The sequence below is a fragment of the Sceloporus undulatus genome, chromosome 4 (genome assembly GCF_019175285.1).
Source record: "Sceloporus undulatus isolate JIND9_A2432 ecotype Alabama chromosome 4, SceUnd_v1.1, whole genome shotgun sequence".
Classification (NCBI taxonomy): Eukaryota; Metazoa; Chordata; class Lepidosauria; order Squamata; family Phrynosomatidae; genus Sceloporus; species Sceloporus undulatus.
In genome coordinates this window covers 184,347,092-184,371,306 of record NC_056525.1, presented here as the reverse complement: position 1 = coordinate 184,371,306, position 24,215 = coordinate 184,347,092, and the positions used below count along the sequence as shown (strand labels likewise).

The window sequence follows — 24,215 nt, the reverse complement described above, 5'->3', positions numbered from 1 at the left end:
TCATATTACATCTCTGTAAAAAGAACACAACAAAATTGCATTCCAAAAGTTATGTAGCAAGTGGAAATTAAGTTATTCTACTGCTGTAATCAGTAACACTTTATAGTTACTTTTAACATTTTTATTTTTAAGGGCATTTATAGAAACATATTAACAGGGATTTTTCAGGTTTTATGCAAATATCTTCCTCTAAATTTTTTTAAACCTATTTATTTATTGCACAATTTTAAAAAAATAATCTTAATAACAGTGGTTACACTATGACAGTGAAAATAAATGTATTTTCCCAGATTACTTTTGTAATTACTTAAATAAAGTAATTGCTTTAGTAAAGTAAATTACTTTAAAATTACATCTGCAGTTACTTTTGAGATTTAGAAAGTCAGGGTAAATCGAAGAAGCCAATGTGATGCTGAGGATGGGAGAGGGGGAGGTGTTGACTTTTCCATTCATGGAGCCACATTCACATTATTATAGGATATACCATTAAGCTTCTCGCCCAGCCCCCAGGGACGGGCTCAGCGCAGAATGAAAGGGAGCTGGATGGGAATAGAGTGGGGCAAAGGATGCATTTTATCGCATGCCGGAACGCCACCGCTGCTGCTGGAAGTTTCCATTCTGTTCCTGACCCGTCCCAGAGGAGTTGATTTTAAGGAATGCTTCTGAACAGTTCCTGAAAATTGCCTTCTCTGGGACAGATCAGGAATGGAATGGGAATTTCTGGTGGCATTGGCGGCATTCTGGTGTGCGATAAAATGCATCCTTTGCCCCATTCTGTTGCCATCCTGCTCCCTTTCGTTCCATGCTGAGCCCGTCCCTGGGGACTGTGTGGTAAGCTTCAGTATATTTAGTGTCTATTTTGCAATATTAAAGCCCCTGAAGCCTGTGTACTGAAAGTGAAAAGGAAATAAAGGTCTTCATGGAGTAAAAAGCCACATGGCACATGTGCAAGACATATGCATATGTAATGCAGAATGCAGAAAAGTTTGTGTAAAGTAGAATGTGTGTTACTGAGAACATAGTGGCAAGCCAATTCTAGCCATAACATCAGCTCAATTGTAAACAAAAATATGAGCCAACCTGACTGATAATAAAAATCATAACAGGTGCTACAGTGGTTGATGCCATCAGCTGACTGATATAATCTCATGGAAGGCAGCCAAAAGGTGAGACCTACATTGCCTCCAGGGGAGGAAACTGATTGTTGACATAAACAAAGTTCATTGCTGATCTCCTATCTCATTGGATCAAATAGTGTAACTAGCCATCTATATGGGGGGACTAAAGTCTAATCTGCACTGCAGAAATTATGCAGTTTGACACCACTTTAACTGCCATGCCTCAATTGCATGGAATTCTGGGATGTGTATTTTGTTGTGGCACTAGAGTGCTCTGCAGCAGAGGCTAAATATGTCACAAAGCTACAAAATTCCATAGCATTGAATCATGCCAGTTAAAACGATGTAAAACTCCAGTATTTCTGCAGTAGAGATTAGATCTTAGTGCCCACGTACAAATGGCCAGTTACACTTTCATGTGACTGTATACTTATTGGCCATGTACACAAAGTCAATATTTAGTTAGTTAGTTAGTTAATATCCTGTCTTTCTTCTTGTACAGGATCCAAAGCAGCTAAAACTCAGTAAAACTCACTTTATTTGTGGAAAACAAGATGAATAAACACATTTCCCTTTAGATAACAGAAGACTAAAGATTCTATTAAAATGCTACTTATACTGTTTATGACAGCCTCCAACAAGGTTACACCTAGCTGTGTCAGACAGCTATTTTGCTACTACTGCTGTTCCTGGCTGATAAATACCCTTAAATACCCTTAAAATACTGCTACTGTAGAGAACCTCTGCTCTAAACATTAAATACGCTATATTAAATATGAACATGTCTGTTTAAATAAATGCTTGTTACAGAGATGTATAACAGATACTGCAATGTATTGTAAAGCCTGTAGAAAAGTATAATTTTCTCCATGGATACCTGTTAGAGGTATAAGATACAACACATAGACTTTATCCACAGATAATTATGCTGTAGTGCTATGTAAGATGTTTAATATAGCTGCTTTTTAGAGATGTTTCCTGCAATGAATATGATATATAATGTTCGATGCCATGAAAAGATATGAGCCTAGACAATAAGAATTTTGTGTTGCTCTCCAAGGGGAGTATTTATGTATGTGTGTATATACAAGTTTGTTTACATTATGAAATTGCCTAAAAGATTACTAAGCTGCCTACTTGTAGTCAATCCATCTCAAATATCCTGAAATTCCAGTACTAAAAATGTCTTATGTCGAATGTTGATGTTAAATCTACCTATTTGGACTATATCATTCTTCATAAATTGGGAGCTTAAGTAACAAGAAGGAAATGAGAAACCTCCACAAAGGCACAAATTATCTGATCAGCTGCAGAGAGCCATCAGTCTCTCAATCTAAAGAGAACTACGCCTGTTTCAACATGGAAGATATGTGAAAAAAGCTAAAGTTTTACACCAGTATCTCTAAGGTCTTGCCTACAGCAGTGAGAAATGAAGTACTCACCCCAAAGCGAGTCCTGATAGTCCTCATAACATACTAAGAATCCACGGAAATTGGGAGGGAGTTAGCCAGGGAATAACAGCCCAGAAAATGTGTGAATAACTTTCAGTGTCCTACTCTCTGCAGTGCTTGACAAAAAAAAAAAAATTGGGAGAGGATTCTTATGGGATGGCAAAGTCATAACCACCACCACCACCCATACACCCTTCATCCTATCATATATATACTGATAAAGTTTGCATTTTTCATGTCTGTCTAGGAAAGACATATTGGGAGCCTAGCAGGAAGTCTTTTAAAAAGTCAATGGAATGCACAGGATCACTTGAAAATGCAATTGTGACAGCCTGATGCTTGTACATTTAGACATCACTCTATTACACAGAAGAGAAGTGACTTGTTTCACTGGGCCTCAGGTTATTATGAATATGTTGTGAACATAATCCAAATTTGTCCATCTCATGTAGCAATCTGTAGTGTCAACCTTTGAGAACTGTGTGTACTGATGTACTGATTGCTTTGTCACATGAAAGGTTACAGAACTGGAGAAATACAAAGAGGAGCATGTGATGGGACCAGGGAAAAGAAATCTTTCCCACATGAGTCTTAAGAATCTGGATGGAATCTGGTTCTGCCTAGATAAAATTAACATTGCAAATATAATAGAGAGAGTACACAAAAATAAATTGTTCATCTGCTCTTAAAATCACTTAATGAAAATGATTGGTGATAGGCTTAGTGGACAAAGGAAGCATTATATACATACAAAAATAATATGGCCTGGTTCAGAGAGAAAATTCCTACCTTATTTATTGATTTATTGAATTTCTATCAAAATTTCTAACTTTCTACCAAAATGTTGGAGCTGGGATAAAGAATGAGATTCAGTCCTTCTTTCTCATGTGTGCTTGCTTCAGAAACACTGTTCAGGGTCATTAAACCACATTATCTCATGATGTCTGTGATGGAAACCTGTGGTTTAAGTAAAAATTTGAATATGTAAGTTGGGACCACTGAAGTCACAAAAGTGGCATGCTTCTGTGCTCTCTGGAATTCTTCATTAGGCTAAGCAGTACAAAATTAATGATCTGAGGAATAAAGATAACACCCAAAAATTCTGATCAGGTGTAGTGGCCATTATCTCTGATTCCAAGTGAGAGACTGCAGACTTGATGAAGGAATGGTATAAAGGTTAAATATTTTATATAACTGAACATCACATCTGATCCTAGTTTGTTATCTTAGGACATTTCCGCATATGTTCTGGTCTGTGGCCAAAATAAACCAATCCATTCATTTTCATATGAAGGAACACTAGACCCTTTCACACTTCGGAATTAGAGTGCTATGGATTGTTGTGGTTCCATCCTTCGGAATCCTGGGATTTGAAATTTAGGAAAGGATATGTAGAATTCTCAGCCTCAGTGAGACTTTAGTGCCTGCACCAGGCTACAATCCCCAGAATTCCATAGGGTGTACCCATGGCAGTTCAATTGCCATATCACGGTACTATAATTGTATAGTATGAAATAGCCCACTGTGCAGTTATTATCTCATTTTTTTACTTCATGGATTTTTGGTGGTAGGAAAAAAATTTGGCAGTGGAAGAAGAACAATGGGAGGATTACAATTTGACATTGTGTGATGCTCTTGTAAGATCGGTCTGTGAACTTGTGTATTAAAAATATCCAGTTTCCTGGAGCATATTCACACTATGCAATTATACTGCTATTATCCCACATTAATTGCCATGGTTACAACCCATGGAATCCTGGGATCTGCAGTTCGGGGGGGGGATAATTTAGAATTCTCAGCCAGAGCACTGTAGTCAATCACAAACACCAGGATTACATAGGATGGAACCATGGTAAAGTGGAATAATAGCAGTATAATTATGTAGTGTGAATGATCTCCTGCTTTTCATGTGAAAAGAAAATGTGTTTGAATAAACCCCTAAAACCAAGAGCATGTAGGAAAGACTGAGAATTTGTATTTGCTCTTACTGTTTTATATCTCAGTTTGGTGAAGCAGGAGCATTACTGGTGAAACAGGACTATAACTCTGGTTGAAACATCAAAAGGAACAATTGTCATAGTATATAGTGGGCCCTTGGTATACACTGTGGTTTTGTTCCAGGACTCCTTGTAGATACCAACATCTGTAGTTGTTCACATCCCATTATATACAACAGAGTAGTAAAATGGTGTCCCTTATATCAAATGACATAGTCATGGTTGATTTTTGGGTTTAAAAGAAATATATATTTTCAAGCCATGGATGGTTGAATCCATGGATACAAAGGGTTGATTGCATCTTGCTTCTTTGTTCCCCAGGACATCTGGAAAGAATGGAGAAGTAAATGAACCTTTGGGCAAATGCAGCATAGCAGTTCTCAATTTCTGATGTTCTTTTTGTGCTCCTGATATACTTTGAAAATAGAAGCTTAGAAAATATTTATTACAAGATTAACTTTTCAGTTGTTTTTTAAAAAATGTCCATCTAATAGAGCATTGATCTAATATCGCTGTGACTGAAATGATCCTTTTAAAAAAATCTGGATGTACTTTATGGGCTTTACCACTATTTAGCACTTTTAGAAGTTATGGTCCAATTTTTATTTTTCTGCTCTCTGTTTTCCTCTTTTAAAATTAAAGAGAAGTTTAAAATGCATCTGGGGACCCTTTGATGACAAATCAATACATCCACTCATTTCCCCTTCAAATGTAAGTTGCTTGTTTGTGTTTGAAAAAGTGTTTTAGTTCATAGAAAGTTTCCCTTTTTAAAAAGCGATACTATATCCTAATGGCACCAGATTCTGTCTGAACGTGGAAACTAATCCATGTTAGCTCTAGTTAGTACTTGGATGGGAGACTACCAGTGAATACCAGATGTTGTATGCTATATTTCAGAAGAAGGAAATGGTAAAACTACCTCTGAATATTCATTGCCTAAGAAAAACCTATGAAATTAATGGGGTCTCCATAGGTCAACAGGCAGCTTGAAGGCACACACCGTACTCCAGGGGGATAGTTGGAAGACTCTTGGTATTACATACTACCATGTCTGCCAAACAGTTGTGTCCTAGAAACAGACTGATGTGGATCCAGATATTTCAGCCTTGTTTCAAAAGGGAAAAGAAATAAATAAATGCTGCCAGCCATGGCTGGATTCTGAGCCATAACCAGTGCTCTTGTCATTGTTTTGTCTGTGTCTTCTTTCATCCCCAATTTGTAGCCGAGCTGTGTACTTGGCATTTGTAGTGAGATCACTCTGGCTCAGTTAATCCTTTCTTTACATTTTTTAAATGTATACTCTAATTTTATAATGTACTTGCAGAGTATAAAATTTACTAAATATGAAAAAGGTCTTGTTGTACTTGAATTTGGACAGACTTTTCTTCTTTCCCTATTATAGTCTTGATTTCTCAGTACTTCAGATAATATTATTTAGCGTAGGGAGGATCAAATTATAGACTTATGAAATTATATTATGCCACTTATATGCTCACAGTTACATATGAAGAGTCAAATACCTTACTGAATATGAGTAAGAGTATTTACTGATGTGATTTATCATTGAATGAAGGACAGAGGATATCACTTCAGAAACACTCAAAATACTTCTGCTGCAGCAGCAGCTGTTCATTATTTGTAAAATATAAAGAGGTGAGGGAATCTCAGTCTAAATTTAATATGTAAGAGGACAGACAGAAAACAAACACAATGAAAAAGGAAAAAACAATTTAGAAACACATTTACAAATGTAGTGGAACTCTGAGACATCTGGATCACTAGAAAAAGAAGGACTTTGCTTTCTTGAAATCCATTTTTGAAGAAAAGACTCATTTACTTCCTTTTCCGCCAATGTAAACCAAAGCAAAAACATTTGCGGTTACAACTTTCTTTCCACTCTCATCCTTGGAAGAGAATAATTATTTTTGTTACTTTAAAAACTGTGAAACAGTAGCTGCCCTGGGGCAACTCTAGCCTTTCTTTATCTTTCCATAGCATACAATGGCTCCCTAGTTCCATGTTCCAACAGTATTTCTGCTCAAGCCAACAGAAAGTGCAGAGCTACAAAGCCCTTTCAAGTCTAGAAAATGCAGTTTCTGAAAAACAAAAAAACTTGAATTGGCACTTGTAATGACAGTGGTGATGTTTTTAGCCAGTGGCATTAAACTTAAACAATAGATTGCATTATTTAAGGTACAAAGGACACAGACTTTGAAAACACTTGGAAATCTGTACTACCAGCATTATCTTGTTTCTGTAACTTTTTGCAACTAATCTGAGTAAGTATCTCAGTGTAATGAATGTTGCTTTGGGTTAATTCAACAAGCAGTAGTTAATCTGAAATTACTGCTAATTTGTGTTGCTCGTTTGAGTGTTCTTGAGCAAATTACTATTTTTTCAGTCTAACCTACAATATCAGTGAGATGGTATATTGCTGCCTTTAGACTCTGTTGGCCTAATATGCTAATGATCCAGTTACCTATGATACTTTTGTTATTACAGCTTTCATGATATCACCTTTTAGTATAATCAAGTTATACAGTAGAGAGAACAACTTCCAAATGTTGAGAAGTCTGCAAAGCAAATGAAAGGGATTTCAAGTGAATACAATTACAGGGTTTTCCATTTGAGAAAACCTAATGGAATTGTATTGACCTTTCTCATTAATCTGGGGTTGTTGCAAGTGGATTTGAACATACATCTCCCATCCACATTAGAGTTTCTATCTCCTGGAAAATAGGCCATGACTAGTGTGAGCTTGTTCTTACACTAGGCCAAAATGGTTTTCTTTCTGGCTTGTAACACCTTTAAGGAACTGATATTGCAACCATATATATCAGGTGTGTGGGCCATGCTTTTTGCCCTGTGGGCCTTGTGGCAATTCTAGGATGCTACATTTATACCCTTCTCACCACCAGCATCTTGATCCAAGTGACTAGGAGAAGGCAGAGCTTTTAGTTCAGCTGCCAACCAGCAATCATGAACATTATTGCTGTGATGGGGAAGTTAAAGTTCCTCAATTGTGGTTATACTCATCCATTTATCTGGGAATAGGAGATTTAACTTCAACCTTCTTTCTGGGATCCTGCTGTGAAGGAAGTATGTAGGCATGGTTGCCCATATCACACCCTGTTCCCCAGAAGTATTGGGTTCCTGGCCAGTGATGTAATGGAGCCAGGGCTCACAGGGTCAAAGACCAAGGGCATTTTGATTAACAAGGAATATGGCATCATTTGCCACTCTGCCTTGGACTCCCCTGTTCCCTCTGAGTTTAGCTGCAGCCCTTACTGTAACTGAACAGAAAATAGACTTTCCCGTCAGCAGTGTGTTTTTATGAACTTTGCTCATTCAAAGTAACCAAAGTATTTGGGGAAGGTGACTTTACAAAAGATATGTCCTTAGTAGAGGTGAAACTGCTAGAATTTGTTCTAAAGCAACACACCCATCCACACTCTGTGTAGATGTGCAGGTAAGGGTCTACTTCAGATTTTAGCACTTCACCTGACAGTCCAATTGTGCTTACAAAGAAGTTAAACAAAGAAGTCATCCCTGTATGCCTGGTTTCTCAGTGCAATCAAACCCCAGAAGTCCCCTGAAGAGCTAATTAGTCTCAAGAGCTCTATCACACTAAGACAAAAGGCTGTCTGGACCAGACTCTCCTCACACATCTTGTTTCCTCACATCACTGGGCTTCATTCAACCACTATATGACAGGCTGCAGTGAGCCTGATAATTGTGAAGATGATGTCAGTGGAAGCGATCTCCATCTATCTTTATCTATAAAGGTGATGATTCAGGGCAAAAATCTGGGGAGACACAGTTGTGTGTTCAAGTACTATTGAGATTTCAAGGCTCTTGTCTCTGTGGTATTAGGGGTTGAATAGATGGGCAGCATCCAGTTGCCCCGTTAATGGCTGGATTGGTGCTACAGCAACCACATGCTGTGGCACCAATCCGGCTTCTAGCAAGCACAAAAACGGCTCCTTTTGCTCCCTCTAAAAGGCGTCATAGCTACCGCAGCATGGCTTTCTGACACACTTTTGGCACTGCAGCACCTAGATGCAGCGCCAGGGCCATGCCATGATGCAGCATCATGATGTGATGGGGTGGAGTCACGGCATCCAGCATGTGGACAGTGTGCCATGGCTCCGCTGGCACAAAGTGCTGGTATGTAGAGCCCCTTAGATTCCTAAAACAAGCTGAATAATTTGTGGGAGACCTTTGTTATTCTGAACAACAACAACAAGCATAGAACAGCTCTCCTTATCCCAAAGCTTGGAAGCAGTGAGTTCCAAGTAATGCAATTTCTTGAACTCATTGGTGTAACAAGGAATGTTTCCACTGGTGTTTTCATGAGAAGTTTTCTTCTCCTTTCTTGCCATTTTGAAGGAGTTCCTCCCCGCCTTAAAACCACAAGAAAGTTATAGACAAATAATGAGTAGTGCAACAAATAATATAACGAGTTACTTGTCTTTGTCATTGTAAAAGTTACTTTTTAAGCATTATGAAAAAGTAGCAGAAGAGAGTACTCTAAAAAGTAGCATTCTAAGTTTATAACCCCACTAAATTAAGGCAGCACATATGCATTTCCTTTACTGGTCTTTCTCCAATGTAGGCTTCGGTGCAATTAGAATTGTCAATTTGTTTGAAAATGGAAGACCACAAGAATGCAAAGGTCCATGATGCAAACTGGCATGATGGATGAACTTATTTCTTCCTGCTGATGCTGTAGCATTTTTTTTTAATATGGAAACGTATTTGCTTCTCCTTTTGCTACAGATTTGCCAATTTGGGACTTGAGACAAGCAGTTTGTATTAGTCACAAAGCCAAGGCACTTGAAAATACAATGGCTGATTTTTCTGTCTGAGATTCTCATAAAGTATAAAAAAGCTAAATAAATCATGTGTGACAGAATAGCTATTCTGCGAGCAATTCTGCAATCCTGTGGCGAGTTTGCATAATTGTTTGCACACATGTGCATGCACGCACACTTTTGTGTGTGAACAGAAACATTTCTTTATCAACTTAATTAAGGCAGTTCCATTGGGGTGGCTATAGTAGAATGAAACATTTGGGGGAGGTTATCTTTTTGTCCGACTATTTATAAACTAGACTGCATTCTATATCTCTTCTTTTAAGGTAACTGAGCTGCACAACATCAAAAACATAACTAGACTGCCTCGGGAGACAAAGAAGCATGCAGTAGCAATTATCTTTCATGATGAGACGTCAAAGACATTTGCCTGTGAGTCAGGTAAGCAATTATTACTGCATCTTCAGCTTGAGTAAATTGAGCTGCTTATGAAACAAAGCTTCAGATGGATTAAGATACAACAGTTAAACAGAGTGCCTTATCTTAATGGGAAAGTGCCATCATATCTTTTTTTAGCATGCAGAGCTGGGGGGGGGGGGGGGGGTGTTTGTGTGTGCCTGTGTCTGTTCTGTGTCTTTTTAAAGGACTAGTTTTGATCTTTGTTTATTATTTGCCTCTGTCATGGTTTGGCCCCTGGATGGATAGAAGACTCTTGAGGCTTTCAGCTAAAATTCCAGAATTGAGTAAACAATGCCTATGGGATGTTATTAAGACAAGCGGTGATGTGAATTCTCGTTTATTTGCCAAGTATTGCTATAGGCATTTGCTAGGATAGTAATAATCCTGTCACTGTGAAAGAGCAGGAAAGAACAACTAAAATTCCAGGATGCATTGAACTTCAGCTTCAAATGATTCATGGTTAGATTAGCTGTTCAATAACATGAATAAAGTTTAAATAGAGCTACTGTTTACGGTTCATGAAGTCATTTGCCATTGAGGAGAGTAGCATTTTTTATTTTAAATATTCATTATTTTATAGAACTAATTAATGTCATTGAGATGCAGATTTAGTGTTGTAATTATTTTCTTTTAATCTTTACCACAATGTCTACATATTAGTTAATAATATAAGGAGAGCCTTACTCAGTCAGACCAAAGGTCTGTCTACTTCAGCATCCTGATTGCCACCATGCTCAACAAGTGTCCTCTGAGAAGTGCATGAGGAAGACACAAGACCAAATAGCCTTTACTTTTTAGTCCTCTTCAGCAGTTGGTATTTTGAGGCATGGGGCCGCTGATTTAGTAGTTGTATATTGCAGCTATATTATTCACATTGGTTATGGATAGCTTTCTCTTCCATGTATATTTTGGTGGTAGCAATCACCATATCTTGAGGAATATGCTGTGTAAAGTGGTACAGTTGGCCTTCCGTATCCACAGATTCTGCATCCACGGATTCAACCATGCATGGCTTGAATATATATATATATATATATATATATATATATATATATATATAAAACCTTGATTTTGCCATTTTATATAACGGACAATATTTTACTATGCCATTGTATTTAATGGGATTTGACCATCCATAGATTTTGGTATCCATGAAAAGTCCTGGAATCAAACCCCAGGGGATATCAAGGGTCCACTGTACATCCTTTATTCTGTCTGTTCTCCCATCCCAAGCTAGTAAAATGTGGCTAGACAAAGTAACTGTTACATGGATTTGTAATTGGTTGACTGGCCGAACCCAAAGGATGCCTAATAATGGCTTCTTTTCGTCCTGGAGAGAAGTGACCAGTGGGGTCCCACAGGGTTCTGTCCTGGGCCCAGTGCTATTCAACATCTTTATCAATGACTTGGATGACAGAATTATCAAATTTGCAGATGGCACCAAATTAGGAGGAATAGCTAACACTCCAGAGGACAGGAACAAAATTCAAAATGAACTGAATAGACTAGAAAGCTGGACCAAAGCTAACAAAATGAAATTCAACATGGAGAAATGTAAGGTACTGCACTTAGTGTGGAAAAATGAAATGCACAGATATAGGATGGGGAACACCTGGCTGAACGAGACTACATGTGAAAGGGATCTGGGAGTCCAAGTAGACCACAAGTTGAACATGAGTCAACAGTGCGATGCAGCAGCTAAAAGGGCCAGTGCAAATTTAGGCTGCATCAATAAAAGTATAGCATCTAGATCAAGGGAAGTATTAGTGCCACTCTATTCTGCTTTGGTCAGACCCCACCTGGAATATTGTGTCCAGTTCTGGGCACCACAATTCAAAAGGGATGTTGAGAAACTAGAGCGTGTCCAAAGGAGGGCGACTAAAATAGTGAAGGATCTGGAAACCATGCCCTATGAGGAAAGACTCAGGGAGCTGGGTATATTTAGCCTGGAGAAGAGAAGGTTAAGAGGTGATATGACAGCCCTGTTTAAATATTTGAAGGGATGTCATATTGAGGAAGGAGCAAGTTTTTATTCTGCTACTCCAGAGAACAGGACCCAGAACACTGGATGCAAGCTACAGGAAAAGAGATTCCACCTCAACATTAGGAGGAACTGTTTGACAGTGGAACAAACTCCCTCGGAGTGTAGTGGAGTCTCCCTCCTTGGAGGTCTTTAAGCAGAGGCTGGATGGCCACCTGTCGGGGATGCTTTGAGTGTGATTTCCTGCATGGCAGGGGGTTGGACTGGATGGCCCTTGTGGTCTTTTCCAACTCTATGATTCTACGATTCTATGATCTTCAGCTTATTGAGCAATCCCGGACTCTAGTAATATAAGAGTGTGAATTCCATAGATAAATTGAGCACTTCCAATATACTCCTTTATTATTTGCATTTTTGAAAAATATATTAATAATATAAAATTTTCCAACTATTTTAAATTTTTGTCACATGTTGGAGCATGCACCGTGTGTACACCACACCCCCCATGCCATCCCAAAAATGACTTTTTTGCTGGTCTGCTTTGGCCCTTACGCTGGTTTTGTAACTTTGAAGCTACTCCTAATGAATGCCTGAAGGAAGATGCTTTCATATACAAGGTATTCTTTTGTTAATGTAAGATTTCTTGCTTAGAATACTAGCTTTCCTTTAAAGTTCTCCTCTTTAGACAAACAAAAAAAAGCTACAGATGTGAAACTGAGATTTGGGTGGGTTTTTTTTTTCATTCATCAATTAAGGAAATTAAGCAAAGCAAACATTTTAAGAATAAATCTTATGCTTCTTTTATAACTTTTTAGATAGGAGAAGTAAAGTATTTTTCAGTTCCTGCCTCCATGCATTGATGATTTCACTTTGAAAAATATCATCCAGAGAAGAAAATGGCAGATCATTTTGCAAAGCCAAAGTAAATCTTACAGATATAAACGGCTGGGGAATTAAGCCATCTAAGTAGCAAACACTATGTTGTCAAAGTGATCCCAATGGGCTAGATTGTCCTAACTCCCATAAGGCACAATTGTGAGAGCAAATAAAGTAAATCTTTGTTGATTATATATATATATTCACACATGAGTTGAGTTCATGGACTCTCAAGAAGAAATAATGCAGCCAGGGATACATACTACCCAATGCTGTTTCATTAAATTCTTGTAGCATTGCAATAAGTTTGCAATTTTTCAGTCAGAGTTGCTTGTAGCTGATAATAATAATATGATTTATATGATGATCCTGCTGGAAATAATATCTGAACTACAGTTCATTTGGTTACCCAGGTTACATAAAGGATTAAATCACCACTTTTACGCAATTAGTTAAATGTAGCTAAATTAATATAATTATCTTTATGGTGTAATGGCTTTCAGAAAACTACTTTCCTATCCAGTTTTCAAGGAACTGGTTTTACATAGGCAAGGGCAAACAGAATGAAAGAGTAACAAAAATGTATATACAAGTAAAACACAAAGAAAACACATCAAGCTATGCTACCACCAGAATTTATAATCACATTCAGTGACTCTAAGATTAAAAAAAACAAAACAGATGCAAACTGCAAAATTAAATTATACACAAATATGTCTGCCAACCAGTGAAAGCAAACTTGAGGGCTACTTTGTGACATCACCAAAAGGCTATATTCTAGAGAAAACACAAGTGCAATCCATAATAAGGTAACTATTGGCGGCAATAGTAGGGCTCAGGACCACACACCAACCGCACGGTCCTGAGCCCTACTACATGTGGGCGGTGCCATAATTGTGTGGCACCACCCACAAAGGGTGTGTGTCTATGACGTCTGGGCGTCTGAGTGCCCACACGTCTTCTAGAGGAAGCGCCATCATAGGGCTGCATTGCAGCCCTTATGACGTCACAAAAAAGGAGCCGCTCTAGGTGGCTCCTCTTTTGCTGCGCAGCGGTACCTTGCCATTTGGTTGCTGCAGTAATCCTGCACAGCCAAAAGGGCTGGTGTTTCTCTGCCCATCTGTCTCAGCCCCCAAGTACTCTGGTTAGACAAAAGAGAGAAACTCCTTTACATGGGTGATGGTTTTGCATCCACACCTAGTAAATAAGAGATGAGATACAGTTACTGGGTTTAAATGAGCAAGTTGTATTAATTGTAAATAGAATCTGCAAGTCTGTCTATACATATTTACAATTTGTATCAGTCCAAGAGCCCTCCTCTTTCGTGGCCAAGAGGTTGGGCTATGGGGCTTTTACTGTTGGTTTGTTTTAGGGTGTATTTTTATGTGTATTTTAACATGTTTGTAGTTGATGTATTATTGATTGCATTTTAATTTGTTGTGAGCCACCCTGATCGGAGGAAGGGCGGCATATAAATAAAAATTTTATTATTATTTATTATTATTTTAGGACTCTTGCTTTTTATACTTTTTGTTTTGTTGACTTTCTACCATTCTGTCTTTCAATGATTTTTAAATGGTTTTAACTCTATAGATTAATTAAAAAAAAACAATAATGTTAGTATAGATATTTTTACTGATGTTTCTGCATACTTTAGCATACTGTCTGCCTTGCATTCCATTGTTAGGGGAAAGGCACAACATGTGAATAAAATGGTGGTGATGAAGATAGCAATAGCAGCTACAGTGCTATATTGCTTTGTACTGAACTAAGAAGTCTCTAAGCAGTTTACAACATACAAGCAAATTGCCCCTAACAAGCTAGGTACTCATTTTAGTGACCTCAGAAAAATGCCAGGTTGAATCAACCTTGGAACTCCTTGCTGGAATTGAACTCACAACTTGGTTGCAGTACTGGCATTTAACCACTGTGCCACCAGGGCTCTCTCATGATGATGATGATCATCATCATATGATACAAGTTTGCCACCAGCATTCTGCTGGTTTTTATGAAACCTGTTGCTCACTGGTGTAAATGAATTAGTTTTCTCACAAATTTGACATACAGTATTCAACTATTAATGTGTTTATTTATTTGAATATTCCTATCTTGGCCCTGTGTCCAAAGGTTTCAGGGTGGATGGAAAGGTCTCACTCTTAAAAGCAATGTGAAAACAACAATATAAATAATAAAATAATCAACATAATTAAAATAATAGAACTAACAAAGCGAAGGCAAACCTATAATCCAATAGGTCACAACCAAGGCATGATCAGTAGGCTCCAAAAGCTTGGGAGATCACTGAATCCCAAAACCATGGCATCAAAACAGCCAAAATCTATATCCATTGGACCATGTATCATCATTCATCATTGCAGGTAGCGTATCTACTTGTGCAGACTGCAGTTATTCCACATCACTGTGGTGACCAATTTTTCACCTAGTGGCCAACCTTCTGATGGGAGAATCCCTTCATAGCTAGCTAGAGTGGTCCTCAGATGGCAAGCATACAGTTTGGCACCAAGGAAAAACTTACCTGTTTGGTAGCACCTGCCAGAGTTTATGCTTTGATAATCCACAGTCAGCTCCCACCACGATGAGGCAGAAGTTAGATTCTGTGAAGGAGTAACCATAGACAGAAGTACTTAGTGCAGAACCTCTTTAGTTCATTTCACATGATCGAAAAGCTCTGTTAAAAAAGTTAAAGTTGTTAAAGTCCTTAGCTATGTTAAAGTTTTAAAAACATAACATTTTATTCATTTATGCGATAGACAAATTGTTTATTTTCTTAAGTGTCTTCAGAAAAAGTTTGGAAAAGGTTTCCAAAGCTGACTTTTAAAAACAATTTCTCCCAGCTAGAACATTCCTTGTGGTGAGGCATATCATTTATTTATTTATATATTTGCCCTTTCTTAAAGCTCTCAAATTTTACAAAACTTACCAAGCCATTTTTGAGTATATTTTGACCCTAACTGCAAGACAATAGAAATATGTTAGAATTGATTAGCAATTTTGTCAGACATTCGAACTTAAATAAAGCAGCATATTCCATCCAAACCCACAAACAATTGTGTATAATTCTTCGTATCTTGTGATTCCAAAATATTCAATGTTTATCAACCTGACGTAAAGAAAAGTGCCCTAGTAATCCAGGGACTAGCAGTGCATTCACTGGGAAATGGGTGAAATACAACCATTAGTAACTTTGCAGTAGTGACAATGTATTACTAGCCATGGAATTAGCTAAGAAAAGCTTGACTCTGGTTGGCACTTAGAATTCAAATAAACTACAAATTCCCCTGACACAGCTTGCCCAGAAATGCATGAATGACAATGTGTTTGTGAAGTCGAAGGCTTTCATGGCTGGCATCCATAGTTTTTTGTGGGTTTTTCACGCTTTGTGGCCATGTTCTAGAAGAGTTTCTTCCTGATGTTTTGCCAGCATCTGTGGCTGGTATCTTCAGAGAAGATGCCAGCCACAGATGCTGGCGAAACGTCAGGAAGAAACTCATCTAGAACATGGCCACATAGTCCGAAAAACCCACAAAAAACAATGTGTTTGGTTTTCAAAAAGACTTGACATATGTTAACTATATATCAAAGAAATCATAGTGATTCTCTTCGTTTTGTGTGTAAGATATAGTACTTTTACTAGATATTTATTTATTCTTGGAGCACAACTGAATCCAATATTTGATTGATACAATCTTTTTTTTATCAATGGAAAGTTAAATGCATAATTCCTCCTATTTCTTCATTTTTTTCTACCTCTCTTTTTAATTAGCCTTTGGATGTGGCCCTTAAAATAATAATGTTTTTAGATAAAGACATCAATAGATTGTTGTAGATGGGGAACTTTGTTTTATACTGTAATTAGGTTGTGGCAGACAATTACACAAGGGTTGTGATCCATATGAGATGCAACCCCCCCAACCCCAGCCACCAGAGTATGGAAGTAATATTATATTGTGAGAGGTAAAAGTATCCCACGCTGTAGTCCCTTATTTGGCTCACACTACTCTCTGGGCAAGAACTGTCATTTGCTTTAAATGAGTGGATATTTTTCTGTTCAGTTAATGAGTTTGGAAAGCTGAGCAAGTCAGCCTGATCCATCCTTGATAGGGTCAGGCACTAAGCCTGGAGGGCTATGACTTAAGATGACATATATACTTTTGAGATGATTCTGGATTTCTGTGGTTGTCTATGAATTTGGCATATGGTACTTGCCAATTTCTTAGGGTAACCAGCTTGTTTTAAGATTATGTTTTTACAAGGCCTTTGTGTGATCATGATAAGGAAAACAGATTAAGACTAATAATATATTTTGAAATATAACCATGAATATTTAATGAATTCAGTCAACACAAACTGTAATCCTTTGCATATGTGCCCAAATAGTAAAAAAAAAAAAAAGGGGGGGGGCAGCTTTAGTAAGCTGCTGTGGTTCAAGCCGTTTGATTGGTGATAACATTTGTAAATACTGCAGGTGTGGAAGAGTTTTCCAACTCTTATTTGAGTTGATCTCAAAGTAATACTGATCTCTTGCTCCAAGGCTGATAAATGATCCATATGATAGAATACAAAGTGGCCATTCCAATTTATCACTTAAATAGATTGGTGATTCACTTTTGCTTTAAATCACTGAATTGATTCACTTGAGGCATTGTCCCCACTATGAAAGTCGATCTTTTCATTAGCCCTGTGTAATCACTTCTTTTTTTTTTCTTTTTTTTTTTTTTGGCATGATTTTCGTCCCCATTAGTTACCCTACTTCAAAATGCATGCCAGTCATCTTTGCGCCATCTGTTACGTAAGTAGAAGCCCAGGGAACCCCAGATTGGGAACTTTTTGATGGTTTGTTGTTGTTGTTGTTTTTTTGGGAGAGGGGACAAGATTTCCCAGAGAAGGTATGCCCTTCTCTTCCTTTGAGGCTGAGAGAGTGTGACCTGCCCAAGCTCACCCAGTGGATTTCTGTAGCCCACCTGGGGATTTGGATGCTGGTCCCCCAGAGTGCCCCAGACTGGAGCTCCTGGCAGGAAAAGCCCTCTTCCTGGAGGCCCTTCCTCCTCCTCCCGGGTCCCTTCCTTCCTCCCCCTCTTTCCCAACTGTCCCTTTCTTCTGCTGAGGAGAAAGGGACCCATGTCACTGTCCCTCTGGTTCAGCTAGGGGAAAGGGAGGCATAGGCCAGGTATGCCCTTTCCCCCAGCTGAACCGAACAGTGACATAGCTCCCTTTCTTCTCGGCAGAAGAAAGGGCCAGCTGGGAAAGGAAGGGAGGGAGGGAGGGACCCGGGGGCAGGGACTTGAGGGGAGAAGGAAGAGACCTGGGAGGAGGAGGTGGATGGGGACACAGCACTTTATTTTTATAGAATTAATTGATGCATCGATATAATGGTATAGCAACTACTTGCAAGCAACTAATTGATGCATCAATTAATTCTATTGAAAAGAAAAGAAAAAACCATAGGTCACAAGTAAAAAGGCAACACTGGGGTATGTGACATTTTCAAAGAACTGGAGAGGGATGGTAAGCACCCCTCTGCCATTAGTCCCTCCCCCTCCAGAATGATAAGATTCCAATCTGCCATTCCCACTTGCTGAACACTCTGCTGAATCAATTCTTTTCAAAAGAACCACTTTCAAACTACTCTCTGAAAAAGCATTTTTATGGGGGGGGGGTTGCGTTTGCCTCGCTTCATTGCAATTGCAATGGATTGCACCAGGATCAGAACCATTTTCAAATTGGAACAACGGTCATATAATTCTATCAGAAATTTGCTTTTTTTTTCGCAGTGGGAATGAGCCCAAAGAATCACAACAGATTCTACACTCTGACAATGCATGACCTCTCCAAACAACATGATTAAGCAGGCTAGCAATTAGATTACCAGTTAGACCTTCTAGCCCACCATTTTGGTGATCGTTGAAGATTATTTCCATGTTATCTGTAGAAGCTGTTTGTTTAAATAGCTTGTGAAACTTTGCTAGCATTCATAGATTGTATTTAAGTACTGTAGATATTAGTTACCATGTGTCCTCGCAAATTATGTTAATAGTTGAAGTGTTTCTATAATCCATATTATGACTTGCAATTTTGTAGTTTTTTAACATTTGTGTATACATTTGTATGTTGTTGATATTATCAGATTGGTTATTATCTTTTCATACATGTTAAATATATTGCATAATGTTTCAATTATTTGTTTTAGGTATTTCAGTTTGTCATGATCTTGCTTGGTATGGGTTCTTGTGTTTGGGCACTTCCTTTCTGTATTCATGGCTAGAAAGTGGCCTTATCAAGTAAATTCAGATCTTGGAACTAACTCATTACAAATAACAAATTACTTAAAAGTCATTCCTTTTTGTGTAGTCCCTCCTTTTCCTCAATATTTGTGCTGGGATTGCCCTAAATATCTTAATCTCATTACCTTCCAATTCAAATTTCTTATTTTGGCTTATTTCTAATATTAAATCTCTCACCCTTTCCCTGACAAAAAAAACCATAATGTCTCGCGGGAGTTTATTATTTTGGCAGCCCATGAGTCCACCCTGTACAATTTATCCACCTCTGAGTCTAACTGATCCTCTGACCAGTCAATAAAGTGAGCTAATTCTGAAATAATTCTTGTTGTTAAGTTTTCATTCAATTGTTCACTTAGACCTCTTAGTTTTATTGCCTTTCTTTGTAGTCGTAATTCTAAATTAGCTTTGTAATATTCATCTTGGGTTTGTTTCTCTTCTGAGGTTTCTACTTTCTTTTCTAATACCTCCGTTTTCTCTTGAATCTCAGTGATTTTTTAATTAAGTGATTTGACTTCTCCAGTAATTTTTGTCATGCTATCTTTAAAAATACTCAATTCTTTTTGTATATCCATTTTAATCTCTTCTCTTAAGCAATTTATTTCCTCCTTGATCTTAGCTGCTATTTCTGTTTTTAGATCTGAGCTAATTTTCTTTATTTCCTCTAATAAGTAGGTATGAGTCTCTCTTACTCTTAATTGGTCAGAGTACATTGCTGAATTAGATGGAATAGAGGCCTTTGTTTCCTCTAAATTGTTATTATCTGCCATAATCACACTATTTTACGAAGAGAAGGGGGGAGGAAGAGGAGAAAGGGGAGATACAAATAGTTTTTTTTCTTTGGGGAAGAAAAGAGAAAAAGGAAAGACAAGTTTCCTGAATTCCTTATTTCCTACTAATTAGTAGATAACTTAACTGTTATTTATTATCTTGGTAGTAAGTTACTTTACTTTACTATTTCCTGATTATTTCAACATCCCATCAAAAAAAAAATAGAGAGGAGAGTTTGGTGCCTTCAGGGGAGTTTAATCCCTCCTCTTGCACAGTCTCTATCTCTGAGTGAACTTCTCAGGCAGGGTTTTAAGGCCTTGCCTGGCTGCTGGAGCTGCTGTGAGTCCTGGGGGTGGGTGGGTCCTTGGAGTCCTCCCTCTTCCTCCACTCAAGCTGGCTCTGCTCATTAAGTAATATTTTGCCTCTAATATAACATAAAGAACTGCATTTATTCTGTGGTACAGTTCACCCTTTTTTTACGCAGGGGATCTGTTCCGGACCCCCGTGTAAAAAAAACCATGTATGCTCGAGCCCCATTGAAAATAATGGGGCTCGTGCATGGCGCAGTGGCATGATGGTGCAGCGGCATGTGCGCACCACAGGTGCGCACCCCATTATTCTTAAAGGGACACACTGCCCCATGTGCTCCCGCGGGCTCCCTAGCGGCTTTCAGCATATTCTGAAAGCTGCGTATGGTGCGTCCACATATGACGCGGGCACACTGTATAAATGTAATCATTTTCATTTTTCAGTTGCAGGATTTCTTTTATCTTACTACTTATGTTTACTTTGTACCACAAGCCAGTGGCTTGTAGGATTCTGATTTGCCCTGCTAAAAGGTAGCTTAAATGTTATTTACATTTTGAATGGGAAAACAATTAAAACTAATTTTTTAAAATAATTTTAAATAATAATTTGAAACTTATTTTTCAAAAAGCTTTTTAAAAACCTAAATTTTTAAAGAATTTAAAAAATGTAACTGTAATGGTTACCAAGTACTTGGGGGGCCAAGTTATTGTAACAAGGTTTTTAAAACTTTTCAAGCTCTGCATGAACTGTATTGTTTAACTATTAATTGTTTTCCTGTTATATGTCAAGTGTTTCTATCTGTTTGTACATCTCATGAGAGAATCAAAACATTTATGTTTGCAATACATGTATGAATGATTGCAGCTATAGTCTTAATCCTTTCTTTTTTATTATTTAACTGGAATCTAACAGAGTCATAATGGCAAGACTTCTTTGCATGGAACTTATAATTGCCATTCTTAGAACCACTCTGAGATTCAAGTGGGGCAAAACAGATTGCTTGAAGCCGCCCCTGAGAAAGTTGGATTGGGGCTGCAGCAACTGCACACCGTCGTCCAAGTCTGCCTTTTTTCTGGCCCAAAAAGAAGCAACAAATTGCCACTTCTTTTTGTGCTGGCAAAAAGCTGACTTTTCTCACCCTGCTGCGGCTTTACGTATAAAGAGATTTTCATCCAGGAAGGGATCCAGCATTTCAGCTGATCAATCTATTTACAGCTAAATAAATAAATAAATAAATACAGCTGCAAGTACAAATGGAATAGCCAAATGGAAGTGAGACCAAACAATGACAGAAAACAGAATGAAAAATAGACCTATTTTTTCAGGTTAGATACAGTAAATTACCATGTTATTCATTGAAATCTCTCTTGACCAGCAGCTCATACATCATCTGTCAATAGCACAAATTCCATAAATAAATTAATGTCATTTTTGTACACTGTCTCTAAATGTGCATTATTCTCACAGGAGGTTTGGAGTTGCACAGCTCATGTAATCCTATGATATGGCTTACATTTTCACAAATTCTCCCTAAGAGCTATCATACATTCCAGGGAAATGAACATGGACCTCCAGTCTAGAGCTGTTTATTGTTATTCCATTGTATCTCCACTGTTGGTAGAATACAAATTTGTAGGCAAGTTATTAGCTCAGCACTAACACATTTAAGTCACAAACTCGTAGTTTGTCAATCTTTGACATATGTTGCACATTCAAGATATCCACTGGCAGCCTGATACAATTATGTCTAGTGATGTTAGTACATGTTAAGTTTTTTGACTTCAAATACTAATTTATCTTGGCAGATCAGAATGTTTTACAAAATACAAAGATATCGTTGCAAGCTTCTGAAGTTGTTCTCTGGCTCATGTTTTAATGGCACACAAATGTGGGGTTTCCCCATTTATTTGGATATAGAAGACAGCTCTGGTGGGTGACTGTCCAGTAAATATCCTCTGGTGATCTTAGATGTATGTATGCTTACAAATGACCAGATTTATATTTATGTCCTGAGAAATTATTAAAACCATCAGGATATTACTATAAAATGTTAAAATTCAGATGTTAAATGGCATTCCTAACTATACCTATGTGTCATATGTTCAATTTAGCCTAAAAGTTATAGCCACCAGAATATTGCATTATCTGTTATTGTACTTGTGTCTGCAATGATAGATATGACTTCATGGTACATAGATACTTATGATTGTATACTAAAAAGAGGGAACTTTATTGACAAACTTAACAGTAAAAAAGTACAAAAGAGGGCTCAAGCTGTAATGATTTGAATCTTCACAGATATTATGGCATCCTAGTCATAATACTCTAAAGACATCAGATCCCAGCTGATGATGGAAGCTCAGCAGGGTCAGCCCTGATTACTGCTTAGAGACTGCCAGTGAATATACCTTGCTATAGTTCAGAGGAAGGAGCTGGCAAAACCACCTCTGAGTATTCCTTGCCTAAGAAAAACTTATGGAATCCATGGGGTAACTTGAAGGCACACACACACACACACACACACAGAGTCATGATAAGGGATTAAGAACTGGATGGGTCAAGTATACTGTGAGACCCCTGTAGTCTAAGAGGCAACCCAAAACAAACCCAACAGAAAAGGGCTTCTGCATAATGGAGCAGAACCTTGCTTACTGTGGCCTCTTCAGAGTTTGTGACCACAATCTCCAAGAGTTTTAACTGAAGATAAAATTACAGCTTTACCTCTCCATGAGAACCTGTGTAGTCTAGTGGTGCTGTTGTTGATCTAGGACCCTGGAAGACCAGAGTCTGAATACCCCCTCAGTTGCTGACTGAGTTGCTGAAATCTCAGTTGCTGGTTTAGAGTATGTCACACACTCTGAGCCTAAGATGAAGGTAACAACAAACCTTGGAATAAATCTTGCCTAGAAAAACCTATGATAAGGTCATAGTTCAGAATTGAATTGAAGGTGCCTAACAAGAACAACTGTTCCAGGAAATAATTCAGTATCACACAGTTTCTACTTTTTATTCCTGTTCACTTCATGTAGAGACATACATCATAGGAAATAATCACACAGTCTTACCAGCCTTAAAATGTGGCTAGATCATACCTAAAGCATGAGAGTATGATTGCCAGTCACGCCTGTCTCCCACGATGAAATCATCATGAATTTCAGGTGGCACTGTGAGGACTGCAAGGGGAGAGGTGAGAAAGTCTAGTTGTACTAGCAGATTTCCATTAGCATGATAATTAATTTAGCCCTGTACATTATGTAAACAAAACTATTATGATCTATTCCACCATTAAATTATGTGAACAAAACTGTTATGATCTATTCCACCACTAAATAAAAAAGATAATTTCTGTCGTTTCATAGGAATTTACACTCATGATAAAACATATTTAATGTCTCCTCTATGCTGAAAAGAACCATAGAAGCAAATCTTGGTTGAATTGTGACTTTCTATTTATAGCAGTTAAAGATGCAAGAAAAACATATGTTCTGTTTCCTTAATGAAACTTTAAACTATTTTGGACAGATCATAAATATATGTGTTTTCTATTGTTCAGTATTTTATGTCCTTGTAGTGCTGGCTTTATATACAGTGTTAACTAATGGTAACTATTAGTAGTCAAGAGCTAATATTAAGAGCAGTTGAGACCAAAAAGATGAAAATTAGCTCATACTATGAATTAGATATTTAATAAAGTTGTGTTTTTCTCCACTGTAACTTTGACCTGTTGCCTATTTTTTGTGGTTCTCATCTAAAAACAAAGCAATTTTCTTTTTGTTTACTGCACTATAATCCAGATGACAAAGCTTCTAATCTTTGAAGGGTATAGTAATCTGAATTACGTCAAACTGCAGTGACATCTGTCAAATCTTTTAAAAATGAAAATGCTTCTATTGTTTTGTCTCTTCAGTAAAGTGAAATGAGCCTAGCTCCCAGTACATTTTAACACGCCAATTATTCTGAATAGTAACAGGAGCAAAATCAATCAGTCAATAACCATTCTCCATAATATGGGAATCTGAACATAAAGGTGTTTTTTTTTTATGGTCTTTTATCTCATATCCTTCTGTGAGAAAAACAATGCCTTTGATTTTTGACATATTGCATTCTTTTCAGTGGGCTTCCTAGTAGAGTCTGTCTTGA

The 24,215-nt window shown here is 37.7% G+C and overlaps 1 protein-coding gene across 2 annotated transcripts in view; it reads left to right on the top strand.

Moving 5' to 3' along the window:
- DOK6 (docking protein 6) overlaps positions 1-24,215 on the top strand; it is a 299,546-nt gene that overhangs the window by 145,342 nt on the left and 129,989 nt on the right. For both annotated transcript variants that reach the window (XM_042463443.1, XM_042463442.1), the window contains one exon: positions 9,707-9,821. In XM_042463443.1, coding sequence (XP_042319377.1) covers positions 9,707-9,821 — 115 coding nt within the window. The remainder of the gene's footprint in view (positions 1-9,706; positions 9,822-24,215) is intronic.